The 22,471-nt window shown below is 42.1% G+C and overlaps 1 protein-coding gene and 1 long non-coding RNA gene across 3 annotated transcripts in view; one reads left to right on the top strand and one right to left on the bottom strand.

Moving 5' to 3' along the window:
- Nucleotides 1-1,977: 1,977 nt before the first annotated feature.
- Nucleotides 1,978-6,583, bottom strand: LOC142090611 (uncharacterized). Its single transcript, XR_012676606.1, has 3 exons — nucleotides 6,495-6,583; nucleotides 6,209-6,377; nucleotides 1,978-3,765 (listed from the first exon to the last, which is right to left on the bottom strand). It is a non-coding gene; the product is annotated as an uncharacterized LOC142090611 (long non-coding RNA).
- Nucleotides 6,584-10,935: 4,352 nt separating this feature from the next.
- Nucleotides 10,936-22,471, top strand: part of LOC142088728 (rap1 GTPase-activating protein 1-like) — a 45,461-nt gene continuing 33,925 nt past the window's right edge. For both annotated transcript variants that reach the window (XM_075164367.1, XM_075164376.1), the window contains exons 1-3: nucleotides 10,936-11,036; nucleotides 18,270-18,363; nucleotides 18,829-18,864. In XM_075164367.1, the coding sequence (XP_075020468.1) occupies nucleotides 18,847-18,864 (18 nt within the window). In that variant the 5' untranslated portion in view covers nucleotides 10,936-11,036; nucleotides 18,270-18,363; nucleotides 18,829-18,846. The remainder of the gene's footprint in view (nucleotides 11,037-18,269; nucleotides 18,364-18,828; nucleotides 18,865-22,471) is intronic.

Raw genomic sequence — 22,471 nt, 5'->3', positions numbered from 1 at the left:
TCTTTCTTCCAGGATCTCATTGTTGATCTTTGTTCTTCATTCAGTCTCTAGGAAGCATTTCACCTTTCCCCTGTTTCATCTCACTATCTACTCTACCTCCTGCCCAGACTGCTACTAATTAACTTAGTACCTACAATGAGCTTGCTTATCAGCTCGGCATGCAGAGAAGCTTGCTTTATTCCCAAGGGCTTGTGACGTACATACCACAGCACGACTAATCTCTCTGTAATCACTACGTCTATTCTTCCCTATAACCTTGTCCTGAAGCAATTTCTGAGAGCCCGAGTACTTACTGGGGACAAAGTGCTACTGAACCACCTTTTCCTGAATTGTCTACCTCTCCTTTTGCCTCCCAGGTTCTCCTTAGTCACCTTGGTGAAATATAACTTGGATTTTTCTGTTCAGGAGCATGATTACGTTGTATCTACAGAAGTCATGGGGCAGCCATGACCTATGGTTGATGTGTTTCTGGTTAGTATAATGTCTTGAACAGGAGAAAGCAAACCCCCAAGGAAGTTTTGCCTATGCTCAGATGTTCAAAAAATATGTATAACTTTGAGAAATCCAGTTGTGCTTGACCTGCCATAACTGAATGTTCTTACATTTCTTGGGAGCTGGCAATCTCTTTTTGTCTTCCAGCTTATTCCAGTTCTTACAGGACAATGGTTAAAAGTTATCATATATGTAGTCGCTGTATGGTGTTTTTTTGGCATGGCTGTCTTCTACCTGCAGTGGCTTTTCTTTATAGATCAGGGTTGAGATGTGGTCACAGAAAGACTGATATTGCAAGGAGAGCTTCTACTGCTGCTACTAGTTCCTCACCTGTCTCAGGGATACCTGAAAAGCATAAATCTACAGAGATTGAGACAAAGACACTTGTTATGTTGTGCAAAACGAATGGATTTCTATTTTCTGGCAGGGGGGAATCACACTTAAGGTGAGAAGTGTTTCCAGAGCTGCCTGCACACCTGAAGTTCCTAAGTATTTAAAATTAACAAAGCAGTGCCTACCAAGACTATGACATATGAGGTTTTTTATCTTCTCTTAGAGCCTTTCAAATTCTTTCAGTAAATAGTGAAGTGGGAGAATGGGGGAGGTGTAGCCAGACAAAGAGCTCACTTAACTATTTTACTGATGAGCTGTGCTTTGGAGAAAAGAATACACTGCTGTTATCAGTACTGGTCACTCTTTGAGTGTCGTGCTTTATAACAAATGCAGTGCAGAATCCCACGTGCTCCTCGGTGCCTGTTTCCAGCCTAAGGTGCTCATAGTCTAAAGCAAGTGTGACAAAGTGTCATGGTGTAACCCCAGCCAGCAGCTAAGCACCACACAGCCACTTGCTCACTCCTCCCTGGTGGGATGGGGGAGAGAATCAGAAGAGTAAAAGTGAGAAAACTCATGGGTTGAGATAAAGAGAGTTAATAGGTAAAGCAAAAGCCGCACACGCAAGCAAAGCAAAATAAGGAATTCATTCACTATGTCCCATCGGCAGGCAGGTGTCCAGCCATCTCCAGGAAAGCAGGGCTCCATCACATGTAACCGTTACTTGGGAAGGCAAATGCCATCACTCCAAACGTTCCCCCTTCCTTCTTCCCCCAGCTGTATATGCTGAGCATATAAAGCATATATGACATCATACGGTATGGAATATCCCTTTGGTCAGTTGGGGTCAGCTGTCCCAGCTGTGTCCCCTCCCAGCTTCTTGTGCCCACCCAGCCTCCTCGCTGGTGGGGTGAGTGAGAAGCAGAAAAGGCCTTGACTCTGTGCAAGCACTGCTCAGCAGTAACGAACACATCCCTGTGTTATCGACACAGTTTCCAGCACAAATTCAAAACATAGCCCCATACTAGCTACTATGCAGAAAATTAACTCTACCCCAGTCAAAACCAGCACACAAAGCCACAGGGCAACAATCGAAGTATGGAAGGCCAGAGAGAGATAACTTGGTAAGAAAAGAAATAAATACAAAAACAATTAGTAAAATCTATTTTAATAAAGGCCGTTTTTGCTGGAAAACTAGATCTATAACAGTGATCCTTTTTTTGCTTCGTTAGATATTCTTCATTCAAAGGCAACACTGTTTGTTTCCACGCTAGTTTTAGCAGTAGTTTTGACTGCGTTTTACTCCAGCCATGTGCCATAAGGGTAGCACGCTTCAGAAGGAGGAAGCTTGATGTGGTTCCTTTTTCTTCCTCAGGAAAAAAGGGTGTTACATTTCGGTTACATTCGTGCAAATAGGCATTCACAGGGGTCAGAGGAAGAGCATTTTCTTTGTTACTTTATGAAAGCAAATAGACACATGAGCTGAAAAGAACAGAGCTTTTATTTTGGCATGGTTCCTCAACGTGCAAGCTGCCAATTTATTTAGTGATACGTACAGCTTTTATCCAGTTCTGAGATGGATTTGCATTTCTAATGGACACTGCCAAATTAGCAAGAGCACATCATAATGCATTTCTGGTATGTGCCATGATCATGCCCTGTAGTATTGCAGTTTGTATGGCATCTGAATTGTTATCCTGGTACATTCTAGCATGGCATTATGAAGATGTTTTGGATGTTTTTTCCTGTGGGGTGAACTGCTGTTTCCAAGGTCAGCCATCAGCTGCAGGAACAGTCTTATAAAGAGCACCGTGCCACATCACTGCCAGACCAGGCTGCTGTTTGTAAATCAGCGCTGTGAAAGCAATACACCACTTTTGCTTTCTCCTGAGGCAGCAGCACTAGTGATACTGCAACTCCTTTTGTTTGTAAAGGGGAACTCTGTTTTATCAAGGCTGCTATTGCTGAGAGAGCGCTTTCTTGTTCACCGTAGGCGACAAAAAAACAGGACACGCAATATGTGGAATTAAATGTATATCTAGTTGAAATGATGGCTTTGGCAGAATTTATTAATGGTGATAAATGTCTGCTTGTTCCACATCATGTCTGTGCTCATGAGAAGAGTGATAACTGGTTGCAAAGGATCTTTCCGTGAATATGAGAAGACTGCCCATGAAGGAAGAATTTCAGGATAGAGTGGTCATAGTTTATGGACATCTGTGTTGGACTGAAGTAATATTTGATGCCAAAGATGATCCATGTGATGGTGCCACTGTTTCTTGAGAAGAGTTGTCAAGTCTACTGGCTACGGGCAACTTCTGATTCATAAGACTGTTCTGTGAAATTCCTTGCAGATGAAAGATGTCAGAGTGATTCAGGAGACAGTGTTAACTATTTGAAAAGTTAGTGTCTCATTGACACTTGGTGCATGGGAGTTTGTAGTTTTGGCTGAAGAGACTTCTTTGAATATATTGGAACTACTGATGAGGTATATATTCTTGTCCACTGCCTCCTCTGTTCCTCTTGCTTCCTCCAAATTTTGTCTCGCTTGATTACAAGAAGGGGTGATAGACTCTTGTCAGAATCACCGTTACGTGACCCTTTACTTCTCACACTTGAAAATGTGGCAGTGTGTGACACCCAGATCTCTCACAAGTTTCCAGTCTACACCTGGTTGTAGATCCGTTGATACTGACAAAGTCTCCAAGTCTCCATTGATATTGATGAAGTCTCCAAGTCTTTGATACATGGTGGTGCTACTTTTACCCTGATTCTCCTGCTCATCAAGCTACTCAGCAACAACTTTGACCATCATCAAGACTTCCTAAATTTCTCCTTCAGCCACTGCTATGGGATGTACATTTGGCCATCTGAAGAGAAGATAAAGGGCCTTCACGATGAGAGCTGACTCCTCTGCTTCCTTGGCAATATCATGTTCACCTGCTGTTCTTGAAATGATATTTGCAAAGCGGGGGATAGGGCAGAATGAGGAATGTGTGGAGGTGAAGAAAAATTGTAGCCTTTAGGTTATTTGTTCAATTTCCTATGAGCACTGTAAAGGCCAAATGATGCACTGATCTTTATTTATGCAAAATCCCTGGCAAGTGTTTTCTTACATTGAGTACTACAGTTTTCTGCATCTCTTGCTTCTGCTTGCTGCTTTCCCTTTGCAACCCTACCCTGAAGTGTCCTTGCATGGCAGCCCAGCTACAGTGAACTTTGTTAAGCCTGTGTCACAATTTCTGAAATTCTAAACCTCAAGTACAAGACACCAGTAACATGAGTTTCTACCAGATCAATACACTTCTTCATGGGGCTGGAGGACGCAGAAGTATGTTCATTTCCATACAAACTATGTATGGCTTATTTAATGTAATTAAGACCAACATATGAGTCATTAAAACACTTCTAAATATCTTTTCAGAGGTGATTTTTTTATGCTTCTGTTTTATATTTTATTAATTTGCAGGCTGAATGTTTTTCTTACAGATTGTGTTGAAACTCATAGGTCAAACAAGAAGCGTAGAATCTGACATGTTTCCAAACAAAACAAAGACAAAAGCAAGGCTTCTTGTGAATTGCAGCTGTCTAAGTGGAGAAGTTTTGGCTAGAAATTGCCATAGTAAGAGGTTTTCGTGGTAGGTCAATAAGAGACAACTGAAGTGGAACAGCTTGAAGAACATACAGAAAAAGATGAAAAATAAAACCTGATATTCTCCAGATCAACACTGGATGTATGCCTTTGGATGAGTCAAGGGAAAAAATATTACTGTTTTGGAGTGATAGGTGAAATACTGGCATTATAAACAAAGAGGCTGTGGTTAGCCGATTTCCCACGTTTCACATGCCTATGCAAAACTCTTCAGGATGAGAGAGTAATTGGTTGTTGTTGCTGTTCCTAAAGTTTCTGGTTTAGCTATTGACCTTTCTGAGTTCTCTCCATAGCATTCACACTGAGCCAGCTGGGGTTTGAGCGCTAACACATTATAAATATTTACTGTCTAACAAATCTAACTTTCCTCATTTTGGTAGAGTCCCACTATTGATTATAGTTTTGCCTTTAATTCCACGAATATATTTACATCAGTTATATCAGTATATTTATCAATTCTTAATATTCTTTGAGAAGGAAGTAAACATCTTGCCCTCCTTTCATTATATTTTAGTTTGTGCAGCTCTACTTGCTGTTAGAAGATTGCTGGATTTTCCCTGTTCTCAGTTTTATGTGTCACTGAAGCATTGCTGGCGTTCTTTATTTCAGGTCTACAATTTATAGCAGTTTAGAAATTGCTGGATGTTTCCTATTCCAGCCAAGTGATCACTTGCTGTCTAAGAATGGCTGGATGCTTTTTAACCCATGCCAATTTCACTGCAATCTACTAGGATTTTTTTGTTGTAACAGTTCAGCTCCCTGCAGTCTAGGAATTTTACTGGATTCTTACTATCCATAGTTCTCTATGCAGGCTGATTTTCCAGTGGTGCACAGTTGTTTGTCCTCTTAGTGCTATCCAGGCCAGTGAGGTGCTTAACAAAATGGTCCACAGAATCATTTTTCCTTAGTTGTTCTGTCATTTAAGTTTGATCTGGAAACACTATTTTGTGAGACATGTTGTCTGACGGTACTGTAAAAGGTTTAGGGAGGACTTCTCTGTAATAAGTAAACTTTAAGCCATAGATTCAGTTTTTACTGCAGGGCTGATAGACAGAATATATTATGTATTTTATAAATATATGTGCACCTGTACTGTACAGCCCACACATGCCAATTGGAACTGTGTCCTATTGTGATACATACTGTACAAACACAGTAGGGTAAGTATTTAGCCATTCACACAACCACATTCTTCATTAATAGATTTTCTGGGTATTTAGAGTTAGTGTATGGTTCCTAAGTGGTAGACATTTTCTTACTGAATATCATGGAGTGATTCTTTTTAACACATTATATATGCCAAGTATTTGTCAAAGCAAGTATCGGCTGTTCTCTGCTGTCATACATACTTAAACTACTAGACCCTCCTTATTCTTTATGTGTCCTTATTGGTTAACAAATAAATGATCCATTATTTTGTCTCCTAATGCTCTGCATAAACCATCTTTGCACTTTCCTGGTGGCCTATCATTGTGGAATAATTGGTAGGTGCTTTTTGATGAAATTCTCCTAAGGCAGTAATTGTGAGCAATTGCTTGTGTTCCTTTACTTTCCTGATTCAAGTAAGTAACAATGTCCTCCCCTTCCCGTAATCAAAGAAAGACACTGTATTTCATGCTTTTCTTCTGTTGAGGGTTAATAGCAAGGAAAGGAGAAGAGAGGAGACTGTTCTTGTAACTAAGGAACTGAACTCTGATTCAGGCAATCTCGGTTAAATTTCCAGTTGCTACAAACCTTTCGGCTGTGACTTTAAGCAAATCCCTTGGCTCATCACAGGTCTCTTGGAGAACGATTTTTTTTAGAATGGGGACTGACTCTTATTTTGTGCCTTGCAAATAGGGCCGAGATCTTGCTGAGCTATCTTGCAGCCTTCTTCGATGAAAAAAAGAATAGAAATGTTTCACTGAAATACATAATTTCACAACATTTCAGGTGTTGATGAAGTCTAAGAAATTAGCTGCACGAACTCCCACCCCCTCCCTCACCCCCCCCCCATGTATTTATAAGTGAACTTTCGTACCTCGGGGTATATGTCCTATTGGGTTTCCCTAACATTTTTAGGGCACCATAGTTTGCGGATGCTCCCTGCTCCCCGCCCGCGCCCGCGCCGCAGTGGATCGTGCCGTCCACACTAATGAGCAGCTGCTCCCGCTCTTAAAGGGGCCGCGGCATCTTTCTCATTTCCCCCGCCAAAAGGAGGGGGCTCCTGCCAGAGGAGGGGGCTCTGGGCTGATGGTGTCCTACAGCCAGGGATTCCCCAGCTTGAGGTGGCCTGGCAGGGGCCGCTCCCGGCCACCTCTTGTACTGCAGGCTGCTTTAACTCCTTCTGCTCCCTTCAGGGTTTCAAGGCCGACAGGAGAAGTTTGTGGGAAATAATCCCAGCTGGTTCAGAGAAATTAAGAGCAGCTTTATCCCTAATTCTGAAAAAGAAACTTACTCGTACAATTGCCTTTCCATCCAGGCATTCCCCTGTTGTCCTCACCTACTCTGCATCTCTCCACGTCTGATCTCCCTTCCTCCACATCCCGTGTATCTTTCCAGCAGTCCCAGTGCCAGTTTGGAAACTTGTGGCTACATACATAGCACAAAAACTTTGCATGTGCACCCTGTCCTTCTGTTTGGATTAGACTGCTATTATTCCCCTTGTTTGAATACCATTTCATTGCTGCAAACTGTTAAACTTGTTGGCCCAACCCAGGGAAGGCCTGTGTCTTCACCTATGTGCTCTTCAGCCTTTCCTCACTATAACGACTTGCCTCTCTGCTGTCAAAAAAGTCTGTCCATCCTTCTGTTTTAACATGACCCTGGAAATCTTTTCACTTCTCTGCCTTGATTTCACACGTAATTCATGGACATGAACTGGCTTTGTATGTCCATATGTTGTTGCTTTTGAGGGATTGAGCTGACTGAGAGTATAAAGAAAGTTTTTCTTTGTTAAAATTATTAGTTAAAGCCAATTATGAAGTTAATTGTGCAGTAAAGCCCAGGAACTAAGTCCTTTCTCTTAGGTATGATTATTATATAGATAATGCACTACTGTTTGCAAAATATGGGCTTATTAGAGTGCCTTCCTCTACTAGAGCTGTCCTCACATCTCCATCTGCCTGAGTGATCCTCTTGTTGAGCACCTGAGATATACTTTCAGGGCAAGACTTGCTGGATGCTACAAACTCTCTCTGATTTTCAGAGTGCTCTCACATATGCCAAGAAAATATTTACCTGCTGAATTATTAGAAAACTTGGTGACTTCTGGGTGGAAACTGGTGATGAAGAATTTCAACTTCGTTATGATCTGATACACTGCAGAACTTGAAGCTCTTACATTTCATACTGAAATAATGAACTCTGAGCTTCTGAACATTTCATGCCACAGGTGAAATATGTTTTATTCACATGCAATGAGTAAAACCATAGAATAAGTCAGGACGGAAAGGTCTCATTTAGGTCAACTACCCTGCACAAAATGGACAACTTCAAAGCTTGAACCAGTTGCTGAGGGCCTTGTCCATACATCTGCTGAAGATCTCTGAGAATGGAGATAACTCGGCCTCTCTTGGCACTTCTTCCCAGTACTGAACCACCCTCATAGGAGGAACGGTTTTTTCTTACACATAGCTGAAATTTTCCTTGGTGCAACCTGAATGTTACCTCTTGTCCTTCTGCTGTGCACATATGTGAGAACCTAGAAGTCACTTCTGTGGAGGAACTGCTTCCTCTTTTCTGAATCGTGGCCATTGCAGTCATCTCTGAAATAAGCAAGTAATTCCAGAATTTCCATCCATACGAATTTTCCCTGTTGACAAATATCCAGAGTTATACTGCCAAAATCTCCCCCAGTTCATACAGTACCGACAGTCAGATAAATTAATAAATATTTTTCATATCATTAAGTTCTACTAGCAGGCAACTTTGCTCAAAGCTTGAAAATAAATGGAGTTGTTGTCTAGGGGCTCTGCCAGGAGATTGAGGTTTCATGGGCCAGTTTAAAATACTGTTGCTTGCGAAAAAGAGTCTCCTGCCATATCCCATTTCCATCCCTGGCCACTTATTCCAGAGCCCTTCATTGCACCAGCACTGGCATTCAGGATGTTGCCCAGATCAGCTGGCTGATCTGAGTGGGACTGTCCTGTGTCAGTGTGGCACGTAGGCGTCTCAAGCTGTTTATGCAACTGCACTGACGGACTCCGAGCTCTGTTTCCTTTTCCTGACCCTGGGTGACAGCGAGGGTTAGTCTCTCTGTGCCAGTTTATCCGTATGTGGAATAGCGGTAATAATGGGAACCAGTATCAATAACGTATTGCGAGATCTTCAAATAAAGGTGGCAAGGAAACGTGAGGTGTTAGTACTTATATGGAAACAATTTCTTCTAGATTCCTTATAGACAAATGTGAAGGCCCAGTCAGTTTATAATCTAAGAGTGATTTAAAGCCTTGTAGAAATGGCAGGATGTTATAATTTTATTAATCAGGTTACGAATAGTACTAATTTAAAATTGTAAGATACCAGAACAGTGACGCAATAAGTCCAGTATGAGTCTGATATTCAGAATAAAATGCATAAGTTTATGCTCCTATATCTGTAGGTAGATATACAGATATCGATATCTGCTGTTTATTGAAAAGCCAAACATGACTGTTTTTCTGATATTTACAATGCCAGTTTTCTTACTTTTGTTGAGTTTTACCATACTTTGTTCTTAGCCTACTTTTCTGGAAACAAAACATATTCTAGCCAGTCTGTGTGGGTGTGTCTGTACACCATTATCCCTTAGTAACCTTTGGAATAGTTGATTATCTTCTGCCAAAATTAGGGAATCGAGGTCTCAAAGATAATTTGTTCATTTGATAATTTTCTCAAAATTATATTTTGATAATTTGATGATTATTTCTTTGATATATCTTTTATAATTATCTCAAAAAGAATTTGTTCTCTTATCTCAGGTAAAAGGTTCCTATAAACTTAATTAAAATGGTCAACCAGAAAAAAAAACCTGCCATAAATGTCCCAAAAGAGGGAAAGGTTGAAAAGTCAACCTCATCAAAGATTCAGCACAAGAGAAGGGTCTTGTAAGTGCTCCAGTAGATTCAGTCAGAGTTCTTAGACCTGGAAACAAATCCATAGGAAATTGGTTGTTCCATCTATAGAACTTGTTGGTTCCCATGCTCATGTGAAAACAAAAAGGTGCTGACTTTTTCTTTTTTTAAAATAAAGCATTTCCAGCCTGCATAATTTTGGAGAAAAGCTTGACAAAGCTTGATCTATGAAGTTTTGAAAACAAGAACATAATTAAAAACAATTGTAGACACAAACAATCACAGTGCCCTCTTAAAAAAAGTTGCCGGTTTTTAGGAGTCTTACTGACAATTGAGATTGCAACACCAACAATTTTTCATTAGGCACTTTATTTTTACTCTAACTTCAGGAAACTCTTTATTACTTCTGGTAAAATTCCTGCAGATATTTTTTAAAAATATGGGAAAAGTTAAATAGGGCAGAAAAACCAATTATGACTTCCTGTTTGAGCACCCTGGTATGCTTTTTTTTGGTCTCTGTGGTTCCTCTGCCATGGCTATGGTCATGGGAAGAATTAACAGAAGAAATTACTGTGATGTTTGAGATGACCTAGTAGGAGGTCCCCCAGCAGACTGATGGGACCAGAATGAGTCAGGCTGAGTTACTCCAGTGCAAAATAGAGTGATTAGTTTGACCTGGGTATTAAACCTAATTTTGCTCTGAGACAGATCTAAAGCACCCACCCAGTTGTAGGTAGTAGCCCTCTACAAAGGCAAAATGCTTTAAACGCCTTCACCTAGGTCTGCCAAAACTCCTTTTACCATTGCCTAAGACTGGTACCACATAGGAAATTCTTTAATTATCTACAAAAATTGCGACTGAACAATCATTCCAATCCACAGCTAGTCTCATGACTCATGATTACCAAAAGCATTTGCAGAAAGTACTATGTCATCCTGTCCCCTCAGATTATCCTCTTTCAGTGCCTTTGCTATGTGACTAAGTCAGTACTAAGTAAGAATTTTTCAGATTTTTCCAGTCTGCTACTTTCCCTTCCTACTTTGATCTATACACATGAATCCGCATGACCCAGTTCACTGTCACCAAATAACTGTCATTATACTTGAAAGGACTAAAACCATGTGCTTTTCTGTGGAAAAAAAGCCTCACATTTTTAAAGGTCATCCCTGCAGGTCTGGGATTAGAAGTGCAGGGAGCAGGATGTGGGTGTACAGAGCTGCCCATACTCCACCTATGGAGCTAACAGTCTGGCCCCTTCCCCTAGGACCAAGCTTCTCTGCTTAAGAGCCCAGCTGCTCCACAGGCTGGCTGTTCGATCGACAATGATCTCTAGTTTCAAGTATGACAGCACCGACCTGCTCGCTCTCCATTCATCTGCAGGTGGGGGCAGCGGAAGAGAAAGGGAGGGGGAGAGAGGGAGGGAGGACGCTGCAACCTACGTGAATAATTGATAGTGCAAGGAAAGGAGAGCAGCTGGGTTCCCTGTCTCCATCCGCTCACCAGCTGGGGATGAGAGATCCTTGCTCAGGTAGGGGATGAACAGCTTAGCTGCTTTTATTCTCGTCTTGCCTGCAATGCCAATTAAATATATTTTGCATCTAGAAGGAATGGGAGCAAAGACAGCTGATCCAGATCTTCTCTGCTGCTTGCGTGGCATTGTGTAATGGATGGACCTTGGGGCAGTTTCAGCCTCAGCAGGGAAAGTGGCTGTATGCTTTTTAAAAGACATTGTGCTATACTGCATTGAGAGAGAGAGAGAGAGTGTGGAGATGGGGAGAGCGGATGTCTGTGTAGGAAATGAGACAAACTGAAGAGATGGAGGGGCATGAAAGAGGGTCTGTCCAGACTCAAAGGAATCCCACCCTGATTCTGTTAACCTTTGGCATAACATGATGAGTCCAAGTGGGCAGTGGGAGGTGCTGTCTGTGCACACTCAATACTATATTTAGAAGCTGTGTGCATAGATCTGTGGAAACAGCTGATATGAAAACATGTATGTTTCTATTTGTGGGTACATCTATGAGTTTGTGACGACTGAGTGTAATATTGTAGTAATACATGAAAAAGAGACAGTTTCTGCCCCGAAGAGTTTACCTTTGAAGGATATGCTGCTCTATTTATGTGGTACTGCGCAGCTTCTATGGAGCTTCTGATGTTCTTACAATGACTCAAATAATTAATAAAATTGCAGACATCAATTTCTGTGTAATGCTAATACAGACTTTTCCTATGTGAGCAAGATAAAATGCTAATGCAGTTACAAGAATGAAAAAGTTCTGTTAACAAAAACTGGGTGAATACATAGCAAAAGGTATAGACACCAATTACCGTAATACATATATTAACATACCTACAAGGATACCTGAAAGAACAGAAACTTGTGTGCCAGTCCCTAAAACACACAATAACTATAAAATGCGTAGTGATCTATGCAAATACAGACAAATATATGGATTACAATGTGAGACTACAAGTACACAGAATTCGTCATAATAAGAATGCAAGATGAATAGGATCTGAATCTACTTAGTACAACTAAAGGCTTCCATTAGGTGATATTGTTGCATCAGCTGTGTCAATAGTAACAATTAGCTTGATTATAAGTTGAGGAACAGTAAGGGGAAAGGGGGCCTTTGATTTGCTTACATATGGAAGTGATTTATTCATATGATTATTGCTAAAGAAGGCAAATTAGAACAGTAATTAGGGTACTTAGTAATTGTTTGCTGGTGGGTCTTGAGGGCTTTGTACATAACTGGAGTTACACAGGAGGTTAGGTAAAGCTGTGAGACAGTTAAATGAAAGCTGGGCCCAGTGTAGTTTTGGCTCTTGTCTGTAGTGGCAAGATACTGAAGAATGGCCAAAAGGCCTGGGCCTCTCTGTATACTTTGCTTTCACCATGGCCAGGCTAGCTATTGCTGCTGATAATGGGATGGGGGAGGGCAGTAGTTACTGCTGGCAGCCCTCTCTAATAGCAGAAAATAACATCTCTTCCTCTTTCCTGGATGTAGCAGAAGTGGCAAGCTTGGCGCTCTGCCTTGGTCCGGTCACATCTCTGCTCAGAGATTCAGGTGAATGAGTAAGAACTGCTTGTGCAGAGAGCAGCTGCTGTATTCAGTGCCGGTCTGGGAGGCATTTGGGTTGGAGCGAGGAGGTGGGCTGTATGAGTTAGCCCATACTCCGGCATCAGATCTGCTGCGAAAAAAAAAGAGGTAGACAAGAAGAAATAGAAACACCTGGCCTCCATGCAAGTTCCTAAAAATAGCAAGTGGATCCTTTCTTCATCCATACAAAGTTGTCACCTACCTTGATTAATTCCTTACTCCTTACAGTCTCTTTTCTCACGCACAGACCCTTGAAGCCCCCATAATAATTTCTATCCAGGTCTTTCATGAGTAGAATGTATAGAAAGCATTAGGACAAAATTGCTGCACTCTTATCCCTAAAGCTTTGATGTAGCTGCTCATTTTCTCTATTTTTCTTTTTGCTCATCTATATCAGCTATCTCATATTTTCTCTCTGGTCTCTCTGCATTCTGCCTTCACTCTTCCTTTGTGTCTTTTCCTAGCTCTCTGGCTCCTCTGTCAAATTCTGTCTCTCATTCTTTGTTTCCTACTGTCCCCTTCATGAGTTAGAACAAACCCAGTGTGAGGCTGACACTTGGCATAAGGTTGTAGCTGCTGCCTTTATAAGTCTTGATGTAAAGAGGAAACATTACATTATCCTGTGGAATAAAATTGGGAATCACAGGAAAAAAGTGTGTCCAGAAGAGCTCTGTGTTCATATTTAAACACAAGTATATGCATACTCTTGCAATGGAAAATCATGTTCTCATCCTCAGTTTTTATCAGGAATCTATCGATGAGTGAATGAAAATACATGTGGTTAAGGGGTTTCTAACCCCTCAAAATTTGAGCTTCCCTAGACAATAGCTTACATGTTAGATCAGTGAGCTATTTCATAAGGGGAACATAGAGCCAAATCTCTGTAGCACTTGATGTACCTCAGCTCCAAATACCAGAGGCTACTGGGTTTGGTATCTTCTTAGTCTTCCCTTGAAAGGAATGGGAAGTTGTGGAGGATTGCCTTGATGCTCACTTTTCCCACTGGATACTGAGAGCTTGGGGAGAGATCTTACTCTACGGCAGAGTTGAATAAGGGACCCCTCTGCTGTCCTTGTCCAATACTGCTTGTCTTACCACCGCTGACAACCCGGAGTACAGCTTCCTCGGCTCGGCTGTCCCAGCAGAGCGCTCCTGCAGGCTGTGCACCATCCATGGATCCCCCAGAAAGGGGAAATCTAGGGGTAACTAATCTTCCACAGCGGAGGAGGGGCAGAAGTCATCACCCCATCCCCCGTTGTCTCATCTTCCTCCTCCTCTCCGTCTTTCCCCCTGCCGCTGCCCGCCCCGGCGCGGCTGGGGCCCGGTCCCAGCTGTGAGGTGCCCTTTGCTGTCTCTCCTTTGAAGCTCCGCTTGGGAGGAAGAGGAGGGGTGGGGGCGGGAGCCGGAGGGGGTCCTGTGCCCTTCTCCATGGCGAGGCAGGAGTAGAGGAGGCTGCTAAGGAGGGAAGCCGGGAGCTGACTCAGCGGAGCAGCCCAGCATGTTTTCCCGGGAGCACGGCTTCCCTGCCGCAGCCTGCGGAAGGTACGTACTGGTACAGGCACTGTCACTGGGCGGCACCGCCTGGCGCCCTGCCTTTTCCCGGCAGCCCGGGGACGGGGCAGGGGAGCGGCTGGAGGCGCTTGGGGCGAAGCGCTGGAGCGGGTCCCGCCCCACGGCGGTGGCCGTGTTGTGGGAGCAGGAGGAAGAGCCCTCGTGGGTTGTCTGAAAGAGCGGGGAGCCGAGGAGGGGGAAGGCCACGGCCGTGCCCCAGCCCGGCAGCTCCGGCTCCGGCTTCGGGGCCGGCCTCGCTGCCAGCGGAGCGGCGCGGCCGTGGTCCCTCCCTCTCTGGGCCCCGCTCTGGTGGGGAGGAGGCGGGCGAGAGCGGCTGGCGGCTCCCTCTTGCTGACGGGAAAGAGAGGGCGCGAGTGAGGCTCTCTTGCTTTTCTCCTGCCTCCCCGGGAGTGGATGAGTTCTCCCATTTGGTCTTCTCGGGAGGTGGGAGCGTGGCGAGATTAACTTCCCTCAGGAGTTCTCCTGTTTCTCCTGTCCTGCAGGAGAAAGGTGGGGAGTGAGAGCTAGCTGGGTACTCCGGGCCTTTTCGGTACCCTGCCCACCTTTTTTGTCGGTGCAAGAAGAGACAGAGGAAGTCCTGAGCAGAGAGCGGGGATTGCCCACGTGCCGGAGCAGTGGCTTTTACCGGAGGGGAGGGAGCTCCCCAGCAGCCAGAAAGGGGAGTGTAGCTGGAAGTGAGGTTCCTAACTGGAAGTCAGAGTCTACGGGCAGAAAAGTTTGTGACCAGCTGAGAGCGAACTGTGCCTCATCTGTCGTAGTTGCTTCCTTTTCCTAGTTCTGTCTTGGTAATTCCTTTTCTTTAATTTTAGGAATCTGTGTGTGAGCAAAATTCAAAGCCGTAGTTTCTATACATACTGTTGTTGGTAGAGTAAGGCTATTCGTGTCATGTTTTCAGCTGTCTTCACTGAATACCTAAAAATCTTATTTGGTAGAGCAAATATGTCTCTCTAAGGGAGAAACAAGGGAGTGAAAGAGCAGAAGCTGTTGCTCGAGGGAGGTGGTTGCCCAGAATTTTCCTTATAAGCATTTCAGACCTGTTCTTGTTGTTTCAAGTTACTTTCAGTTCTTCTGAATTGCCTGTCCCTTCTAGCGAGTGATTTCAAAAACGTATCAGCATCTCATTGCAGGAATTGCTCATCAGGCTAGGATGCCAGTTATTACACTGACTGTCATTCCATAATTAGCTGCAAATTGTGCCATATTGTTTCTCCTACTGGAAGGCTTCCAGATTAGCAAAGGTTTTTACAATAGCTGTACACCTGCTTCCCTGTGAACTTTCAGGAAAATAGTTACCTGAGGATTTGGGGCACTTGTCTCTTCAGAGCGCAACAAATTCCCTTTACCTCTGGAATACTTATGAAAGGTGGATGAAAGGATGTTTGAAATCTGTCAAGGCCAATTTGTGTATTTCTCAGAACAAATATTTGCATTGACTTGGTTATTGAACTAGCTCAACTATAGCAGATGGGAATGATTTTGAGAGAGCTGTATAGAGAGGTGCCAGGACTGAAATAGCAGAGAATGCTGCCACATGGGAATACAGGACGTGAGCAGAGTTGTGTTGTGGAGATAGTGGCTTAAAGGTCTGCAAAGGTGCTTCTCTCACTGTTTCAGAATTGAGAGTGGAGTCTTTAGCAGTGGATCAGCAGTGCCTACTTTTAGTTTGGCTACTTGCTTGAAATTAATGCACTGGTTACTGTCACTAGTAAAATCCTGTTTAGTCTTTAGCATTTTCTAGGCCCTCTGCTTCTCCTTGTTGCTGTTTCCTAAAAATAAAGCTTCAGCAAGTATATATATTCCTCTCCCAGTCTGCAGAATTGCTTTTCTTTTTCAGAAGGATGATATTCTGCTTTTCTGTGGTCAAAGAGTTTGAAGTTTCAATTTGAAAAGAAGTATGTTCTCTTTCTATAAATAAAGCTTAGTGCTTTTCATTCCAGAAGTTCAAAATTCACAAATGGACTTTCAAGCAATAGTTAAAATGGCCCCAAATTTTTGTAAAATATTTTGTAAAAGATAACATAAAATCTCAGTCATTCTCCTGGATTTTTTAAGTCCCTCAGCACATTCCTAATCTGGGAAAATTACAGAATTGAGAACATCTCTAAATGTATGATAAGACTGATGATTTTGGCATCTGCTGGAGTCATTTTGACAATAGAACCGTACTAGGATTGAATGGTAAGGAACAGTTGCTGCACGAAGTGCTCAGGTCAGTCCAAAGTGTAGAGGTGAATTTACGGTGAGAGAACAGGGGCAGGACTGGCCACACTGACCTCATGTAGGAGCTGCCAGATTTCCATGCAGGTGTGTATTTTACTCTCTACTGAATGCTTTAGGATTCAAACCAGTTGACAGCCAAATAAAAACACTATAGCATGCAACAAGGCTGCAGGGCATCCAGTTGCACAAAAGTTCTACTATTACTCTTCTCTGGAGATGACTAGTTTCTGAAAATGAGAATTTATCAAATTAAGCTCTTACCTTTTTAGGGCTCACAGAACAGAAACTTTAGCTTTCTAAAAGAAACAATGAAAATCTTTCATTTACTGCCTTGGACATAAGTTTTGTTAGTCCCAAACATGCTTCAAGTAAATGAATAAAATAATAAGTAAAGCATGTGTTGGTGTGGTATTAATATTCATTTAAAATACATTTGCCATCGAACTATTCCAATATTTATGTGAGGATGTCAAGACTAACTCCTACACCTTCCCTCCCATATACATTATGGATTTAATCTTTAGATGCATTACACAGATCTCTCTCATTTGAATTTTAGGAGAAAATTGTGGGATTGAAGCATTGTGTTACTTTGTGTAGATCAGCCTATATACAAGTTACATGATGCCATCGGGCTACCCAAATAAATTGTGAATTGTCAGAGAATTGGTGGGCATAGAGATTCTTGGAGCTTGTAATAGAGTGTAGCTTCATGATAACAGAAATATATTATACTTCCGAACAACAGGGAATGTAGCCACTGGGTTCAAAGCAAGAGTCTGCGTGACTGACAGATACCGATCTCTTAGTGTGGAAGCAGTAGGAGTCATGCATCTAACAGCTAGAGGATAACAATTCATGATTGCATTATATGATGACATAACAAACAATTCATGATTGCGTTATAGAGTGGATGAGCATTGTCTCTTGTATTAGAAACCTGGGCTTTGTTCCCAGCCCCACTTATGTGACCTTCACCATGACTAAAACCCCATTTGTGACTGCTATTAAAATCTGTGAATGGCATGGAAGGTTTATTAGCTAACAGTAGGAGAGCTGCAGCTAGCAGTGACACTGTCCATAGCACAATGGGCTTTTAAACTACAGTTTAAATAGTTTGTTGTGTGTAATTTTTTGTTTTCTCTTCTATGAAATCAGATAAGTGCTGCTGCTATTTGTATACACTGCTGCTCCAGCAGGGGCCAAAATAATAATATATTTTCAATGGAAAATGTGCAGACAAAAGCCCACCTAACGTGCACACTCGCTTTACCAGCAGTGGTAACACATAACCATGCCTGCATTTCTCCTGCAGGGTGTATCAGTTCTGTTCTGGCACCATCTCTGTTATGATCCTCTCTTGGAGACTAATACCCAGGGTGTGGCAACTGGGGCTGTCCTTTAGGTGCTGATTTCAGTGATATTTCAGAACTTTCAGCTCTTTTAATATGGTTCACTTTTGAGATCTGATCTCAAAGCTTCCTATGAGACCTGTCTTTATTCTGCTGCAAATCTATGATAGAGGAGGAACTTGGCAAAAAAGATCATTCAGCACGTGCACAGCAGTTGTGAGGAAAATAGTGCGTGTGAACAGAGCAGTCAGGGCCAGAAGATTTTTGCTGTTATATCCAGGATGTTTGCAGGTGGCAAGTGATAAGTTAAAACAGCTCAGGGAATCTCACAGGGAATGACAGCTTCCTCATAGGCAAGAAATGGTCTGGGGAGAGGAAAAGTAAGCAGAAGGCAAAGGAGGCACTGCAGGCAAGCACTGGCATCTTGACTTCTCCAAGAGTTAGAAGTTTTTCTTTTTCCTTTTTTTTTTTTTTTTTTTTTAAAAAAAAACCTTTTTGCTCTGTCTTTTGCAGGAGGTTTGAGGAGGGGGTGCGCTGCTTCAGTGATGTTATAGACTCTCCCACCCAAGGCTTTCCATGTGCTCTCACTCCTGCTGTCCCCAACAAGGTAAAGGCAGTCCACGTTCCTCTGGCTCAGGGTTGGAATGTGCTTTGAACCACTGAGCAGAAGAAATGACTGAAAGCAAGCTCGTGTGCATGCATGTGTTGTAGCTATAGTTGCCCACTTCTGTGAGAATCCTAAACTTGTTCATTTAATCATTTCTCATGCTATACTGTATCAAGTCAGTAGTCTGACCCACTGAAAGAGAGAAATTCCTGATACCTGTCCGATCAGATTCCAGGTCAAGCTTTTTCAACACAAGCTGAAGACAGTTTGGCCAGTTGTGTTGTCCATGCTATCAGTTAGGGAAGAACGATTCCACCTTGTCTTCAGCGAGCAGGTAGTTTCTGTGCCAAAACATGGAAGGATACCATGGAAACCAAGGAAACCAATATCAGGGTTACCACAGAAGATAACATTAGCTTCTGCAAATGTTAAATTCTTTTCCCTGTTGTCTTTTCCTTTTCACAGACTGTGGACTTGTTTGAGATGATTGAAAAAATGCAGGTAAGAAGAAATTATTGTGTCAAACTTTGGGATCGCTTTCATAGCCAAACAAATAATCAGCTGCTGTTTTCTTGTCACTTCACTCCCAATACCCTTTAATTTGGGCTTGCAGAATATTTAGCTCTTCTAGGCCCAAGCTCCTATACCTACTCTTAAATGGAGTTTCAAAAGTGTTTCCTGTGTTTATTTTTCCAACCAGCATGATGGAAGGAATAGACACAAATTATTATAATTCTGTCTGTTCTTTGCAGAAGTGTGGTTCTGAGAGAAAATCAAAGTTGCATTAAGGTATCTCTGGCATCTTCTTCAGGAAACTATGTTTCTGCTGGGTAGCAGCTGCTAATGAGAGGTGATTAATGGGATGTTAACATAACTGCATTTAGCAAGGTCAAACAGTTTAATAAATAACTACTGTGGGCCCTGTCTTTAACTTGCACAAGCAAGAAGGACTCTGGCTTAATTCTCTTATGGAAATACATGCATTTAGTTGTATATATTACATTATAAAATTAAAACAGAGTAAAAGGGGAAAAAAACAACCCTGCCCTACGAAAAAAAGAGATAGTAATAGAATAATATGTTATATATGTTATATATCTAACAACAAAATCTTTAAAACTAAATGTTTCAGTTGATCTATTCTCAGAGCATCCTTACAGACTACCAATATTTTCTCTGAGTGGTACACCTTCTTTAAAATGCTGTGGCTAAACTTTGACTTAACGTAACACGTAACATGGCACATAACACCTGCCTTTTATTATGTGCAGGAATTAAACTTATAAGAAACAATTAACTTCTTTTCTGGAATTTGGGTGATCAAATTATGGATATGAGGAAAATGCAAGACTTGGGTGGGACTATAAAAGTGAGGAGGTGGAAGGTAGCAGCAAAATGCTACAGTTATGAGGCTGAAGTACTGTTTGGCAGACTTAGAAAAGAGAAGTGGGGGAAGGAGGGGCTGAAGGTATATCTTCTATATTCATGTGTAGACAGACACAGACCTTGAAACCACTGTACTGACACCCAAACTGTTTGGGATATATGCTCAGCGCTTTAGAATAACAAGCTCTGTAAGTGTGCCTGGCTCATTTAATTCCGTGCTAGAAAGTAAGCTTGAGCGTGCAGAGCTTCTTGTTCAGTTCAAGCACATGTTAAAAAGTATTACAATCCTTTCCAGCCTTTTTGAAATCTGTATAAGGAAGAATCACTAGCAGATGTTCCTTACTGGAAGACTGTGTTGCTTAAGATTCTCAGTGTTCCTCAGCTCTCAGTTTACCATATGAAAACTGTCTCTCACTGGATTTGGATGTCTTTAGTTAGAGATATAACAGAGGGAGCTGATGAGGATTTCCAACATACACAGGCCACCTAATTTTGCATCTATATTTCTTAGCTGCCCATTATTAAGACTGTATAGTGGTGGTTTTCTTTTTGATTTAGCTTATTTTGTCACCTGACTTGCACTAGGAGAATTAATAACTGCTGCTTAAGTATGACAGCAATTTTTTGAAAGAAGGGAAGAGAGGTCTTTTCCAAAAGAAAAAAACTACCCCTCCAATTTTTTTTTTATTATTTGTTGTCATCTTTCTTTATATTTTTACTAATTCTTTATTTATTCTTTTTTTGTTTGTTTTTGTTTTCCCTTTCCTTCCATTTGACTCTGGCTATCCTTTAGATTTATTGAATTGTTCTTGAAAATTAAATCTGAGATTTTCATTAGCAATCAAGTGAGTAAAAGGCAAAATAGGAGACTTGGACATTTCTCCTGTAAAATAACAACAACAAAGCCACAGGATAGAATTAGTTTTTGAGTACTTTAACAATCGGATTGGAGTATAATTGTTTGACTGAAAATTAACATAGCCATTTCATGTCATGTGTGATGAATTAGCAGGTAAAGTTGTGCTCTCTTTTTAAAATGAAACCTGTCCCCGAGAACTGGGAATGAAGTTTGCCTTTTTTTTTTTTTTTTTTTTTAATCTTGATAATCATTACTTGAAGTAAATGGGCTACTGGCCGCATTGTTCTATGCGTACAGAGGTAGTGAAGTCACAGTAAATACTTTGTTAAGGACACTTAGGAATACATTGTTCCTAGATTGCTCTGCAGTGCAAGCAGTTGAAAAGCAAGCAAACCTTATTTCAGCCAATAAACCCAGATGTTTTAGGTCTTCACATACTTGTATAACCAACCCCTTTTCACTTGCCTGCATTAGTGTTTTATGGTGTGATGCGCACTACCTCTGGTCTGCATTCATACAGTTTCAACATATCCTTCAGTCTTATTTTCTCACAACTACCTTCATGGTTTTTTTTCCTGTATCCCCTTTTATATCTAGGTTGTCTGTTTTAAACTCGTCCCCTCAAGGCACCACTCTTGCCCCATAAAAAACATGTGTTACCATAGCATTGTTACGCCGTGTTGGACCCAGCTGTGGGTCTGGACGACTTTTTCCTCTGCCGTCCGTTCTTTCATCCTGCTCAGGCCAGGTATTTCCCTGTACGAGACCCAGGGAGTATCAGATTCCCAGGCCGATGCTGTCTCCAGTAAGCTACCCAGGGAGAGAGTGAGGGAAAGTCTTTCCTGAGAGGCGATGCTGCAAGCCAAACTGGACCAAACCAGAAGGGTGTCTCAACAGGTGGCTGAGACTGCTACAGTTTATGCCTCTCCCTTTTGAGGAATGGCAGTGATTGTTCTGCCCATGCTTTGACCCTTCAACAACTTAGGCTATCAGTTCCCTGCAGTCCTGGTTACCCTCTAAAATAAAGCTTTGCACTATACGGCCCAGGGCTGCATTAGATCTTTGCCAGTACCTTAAGCTTCGGTCTAGAGAAGAGATTGGTAGATTTTGGCCTATGTCTTCTGCTCCCAGGCTAGCAGGAGCTCCTTTAACAGTGCAGAGTCATGGAATGTGCTGGCACGTCCCTCCACTCTCTGTAGAGGCTCTGAGACAAACAGCAGCTCCTTTACAGCAGCCCAGGAAGTTTTCCCTTAGGCCTCTTTGAGAGGAGGTCTTCTACCAGGACCTCCTTTGAAATTGGAAACTTTTTGCAGTTATCAGATCTGCCAAAAATGCCAACGAAGGGGAGAGAGATCTTACAAAATTGCAGTTTCCCAACCTCCAGTTCTGTGTGCAGAAATCCCCCGGTGCATGGCAAGTTTGTCCTGGTACTTTCCACAGTTTGTTCCAGAAGGCTGAGGCTGCTTTGTACCTGCATGTCTCTCCTGTCTCAATCCTATTTTGATAGAGTATAGGACTTTCTTGCCCCAAAGAACTGTTCCCAAGACCCCTGTTTCAGAACCTAGGCTTCCTCATGAGCCTCAACAACTCCAGATCACATCAACAAAACATCCAGTTGCACTTATATTTCCTGCACTCCACTTTCTCAGCTTTATGACTCCCCCAAATGCAAAATGGTTAATACTACCTCTGCAAAAGGTAAAGACCACTTGTCAGCCTCTGTTCCATCTTAATTTCACAACCTACTATGTCCTGCTAATTTGTTGTTCATTTTGTCAGTGCTGCCTACTGACATTGCAGTTTGAAACAGATCTTCTGATGTTTCCCTATGAAGAATAGTTCTAAACTGGTCTTTGTTCAGGC

This window comes from Calonectris borealis, chromosome 1 (assembly GCF_964195595.1).
Source record: "Calonectris borealis chromosome 1, bCalBor7.hap1.2, whole genome shotgun sequence".
Taxonomy (NCBI): domain Eukaryota; kingdom Metazoa; phylum Chordata; class Aves; order Procellariiformes; family Procellariidae; genus Calonectris; species Calonectris borealis.
The sequence above is the reverse complement of the archived record's forward strand: the minus strand, read 5'-3'. Positions and strand labels throughout refer to the sequence as shown.